We start from the raw sequence: 3,740 nt of genomic DNA, 5'->3' as shown, positions 1-3,740 counted from the left end.
TGTTGCGAATCCTTTCCTTTAACTTCAGTGATATTGTGTTCTCCTGACCTCTTTGAAATTCTGGTAATTCTCCTACTGTTCAGATTACTGTGCTTCTGGATTTCCGCTGCGTTCTGCATAGACCACTAGCTATTTATACAAAACACAAAAATGCTTTTTCTCTAGAGACAATTATCACCTGTCATGCAGACAGGGTGGCACAGTGAAAAGTAAAATACTCAAACCAACAGTTTGAAATCAATGGGATAATTTAAGTATTCAAAGAACCCGTACTTGTATCACTCAAGTTATTTCTAGAAAATGCTAAACTCACAGGATTACTAAACAGTGTGAACAATCTAAAGGCCAGGGATTTAGCCCAGTGGTTCCAGCACCTGCCTACCTGCCTTGCAAGCATAAGGTCCTGAGTTCAATCCCCAATACTGGGAAAAAAAAAGAAAAAAGAAAAAAAAACAATGTGAACAATCTAAAAGTGCATTGAGGGTAGGTCTGTGTGTATTCTGGAGCAGGGACCATACTTTCTGTGTTGTTTGAATTTACCTTCAGGAAGGACTGCTCACCAGTCTCCTTTCCTCTCATTTGGAGACCCTCTGCAGCCAGACTAGGATGTGGGTTATAAATGGTATGAAAGCTATCGTCAGCTGTGCCAGTTTAGCAATATTAGTCATTACCCATCCTCTGGGCCCAGATTTAATTACCCTGAATTTTACACCAAAAAAAAAAAAAAGTTTCGTGAAGAAAATAAATTTGATAAAATTTTTTGAAGGTTATGCCAGCAGAGTGAGGAGTGAAGGCTAGCTCTGGGCTTTCCAAACATAAAGGAAAGAAAAGTACACACACAAAGAAAATGTGCTCTGGGAAAACTATATTTTTAAAGCATTTTCCTTGGCGGTACTTCTTCTACAAGAACTGTGACGAGTTAATTTCTCATGTCTGTACATAGGGCATAATCCTAGAGCCTCTCCAAGAGATGGGGGCTGCTTTGCCTGCACGGCAAGGTCCCACCTCTTTGCACATTTAAAATTATCTGTGTAAACACTGTCATTATCTGATCAATTCTAAAATGTCATAATTTTAGCTGAATGTCTTAAATAATAAAATAAACCTCCTTATGAAAATACTAATTTTTAAAAATTTAGTCAATGACCTATTAGCATTATTTCTAAAGAATGCTAACACAGTTGCTTAATCTTTGTAAATTTTAAAGAAAATAGGTGTTAAAATTCGGCAACAGCATGGGAATTTATTAGTCTACATAACAAAGCTATCATTCCTTCGCCTACAATATTTTTATTATAGATATACTTCTCTACTGTCTTACTAGTGAAAATTTCATTTTACTAGTAATTTTCCAGTTCCCAATCTTTGACATTTATAAATGAATGATTTACATTCCATGATTCGAACAAGATATGCCATGTACTGGTGCCAATTACCCACAGTGAATGTAAACATTATCTATCATTAACATGAGCTGAGAATAATAATAAGAATGAAGACCAGGAAAGTAGATTAGAGATGGAGGGTGGTGGATAGGAAGTGGATTTTAAAAAGAAACAAGCTCCTTAGGAACATGTACCTATTTCCCAAGATGAATATAAATGTCATATACTGCAAACATGCACCTATAAAATTAAAATTTTAAAAATTAATAATGTTCCTTGGTCCTGACAAATAAACTTTTACTGCAATATAAAAATTAGTTAGCATAAGTAAAACAAATCAGTTTTGTCTTTCATCTAAAAATGTCTTTTGACACCAAAATTTTCTCAGAGCGTTTTTCATCTCTGAATTTCTCAGGGTGTAGATTAAGGGGTTGAACATGGGCGCAATGATGGTGTAAAATAGAGCAAAGATTTTGTCTTCAGGGAAAGTGGTAGGGGGTCTCAGGTAAGCAAAGATGGAAGGTCCAAAAAATAAGATCACAACAGTGATGTGAGACCCACAGGTGGACAGGGCTTTGCGTCTTCCCTCTGCTGAGTGATTTCTTAATGTGAACAGTATGATGATGTAAGACCCAACCAAGAGAACAAAGGTTACTAAGGCAACCATTCCAGAATTGGCAACTATGAGTACACCAGTGACATAGGTATTAGTACAGGCAACTTTCAGCAAAGGAAAAATGTCACAATAGTAATGGTCAATTTCATTGGGGCCGCAGAAGGGCAGCCTGGTTATCACAGAAAATTGGGAAAGGGAATGGGCAGCCCCACAAGCCCAGGCAGACACAATCAGGAGGCTGCATCTAGCTCTGTTCATGATAATCATGTAGTGGAGAGGTCTGCAGATTGCCACACAGCGATCCAAGGCCATGACTGTGAGGATGAAGACTTCAGTTATTCCAAAGAAGTGCATGGCCAAGATCTGTGACATGTAGTTCCTGTAGGAGATGGACTTTCTTTGCACTAGATCACCAATCAATTTGGGTGTCACACAGGAGGTATACCAGATGTCCGTGGAAGACAAGTGACTGAGAAAATAGTACATTGGTTGATTAAAAAGATAACTGCATCGGATGGAGATAAAGACCAGAAGATTTCCCACCAAGATGGCAAGGTAACAAAACAGGAAGAAGATGAAGCAAAATATCTGTACTTTCTGGTCAGAAGAAAGACCCAGGAGAATGAATTCTGAGATGTTTCTCTGACTTTCCATATATGGTATGAATGCACAAATAATTATCTGAGGAAAAATGAACATAGATAGCATTTGTAATAGGAGCACAGTCATATAAAGATTACCAGAAAGTCACAGAAGTTACTCAAACAAATCATGGAAGCTCATAAATAAATATATTAATAATTTTTTTTATTTCTCTAGTAGCTGTTTTTGAAAAAATGTTCCAAGCCATCTCTCATATTGGTAGTACTAAGAATATAATTTATTAAACTGTGAAATCATAATGATTGAAAAATGCAATTTCAAAATAAAAGAAGTTCTGATGTTGCCATTTATAACATTAAAATATAAGAAAATGTTAACATAATGCAGGACATTTATCTAATCTGTAATTTTTAATTTTATTCTTTGTTCGCAGTGCTATCAGTTTAGGTGAGGGCCTCTTCTCCAGGCAAGTGACAGAACAGGTCCCAGAATTGCTGGCAGACATCTAATCAGGGAATGTATTTGTGATTTTTTTAATTCCTTAAATTGTTAGCTGTGTGATCGGCGCCTAATGCAGCTCAAAACATAAGAGTAAGAATGTAGGTGTGTGGGCCCTTCTTGTTAAAATAAACACAATTTGATGCCTATGTTACAAGACAAAAAGTGAAGATTCAGTAAAGGAGTTGAAGCTTTTTTGTCAACACACCTTGAAAAATAAGACAGTTTGTATATATTTATTTAAATTTTAGTATGGAAAAGATAACTTCAGGCAAGCTCTAGAATCAGTAATATTAATATTATAGAGACGCAAAGAAAAAAGTAATTGAAATTGACAGGTAATTTAAAATCTGCCCCATTAATATGTTCTGCTCCAACTAATTACGGATATTAAAAGTGAATGAAGATATTATGCAATGGAACTGTAAAGTGTAGTCAGGAATTATTTGGCTCTTGTCTGTTGCATGATTATTAATGGCTCTGCATAAATTATTCTTTATAAGATCAGGATAGAATTCACACAACAACGGAAGAGAGCACTACAGACAGAATGCATTTCTGAGTGCTCTTTTCCCCACTGGTGAGAAACTAAACAGCAGTCAGACAGACTTTCTACTGTACGGCCAGATTGTATGTGT

The 3,740-nt window shown here is 36.1% G+C and overlaps 1 protein-coding gene across 1 annotated transcript; it reads right to left on the bottom strand.

Annotated features, from left to right (window-relative positions):
* Positions 1 to 1,722: 1,722 nt before the first annotated feature.
* Positions 1,723 to 2,738, bottom strand: LOC104857424 (olfactory receptor 4P4). The gene has a single exon (XM_010617288.1). It carries the CDS (start codon positions 2,728 to 2,730, stop codon positions 1,723 to 1,725), a length of 1,008 nt encoding a protein of 335 aa, XP_010615590.1. The 5' UTR covers positions 2,731 to 2,738.
* Positions 2,739 to 3,740: the final 1,002 nt, after the last annotated feature.

Source organism: Fukomys damarensis, unplaced genomic scaffold (genome assembly GCF_012274545.1).
Source record: "Fukomys damarensis isolate Sample0158 unplaced genomic scaffold, DMR_v1.0_HiC HiC_scaffold_65, whole genome shotgun sequence".
Classification (NCBI taxonomy): Eukaryota; Metazoa; Chordata; class Mammalia; order Rodentia; family Bathyergidae; genus Fukomys; species Fukomys damarensis.
The sequence above is the reverse complement of the archived record's forward strand: the minus strand, read 5'-3'. Positions and strand labels throughout refer to the sequence as shown.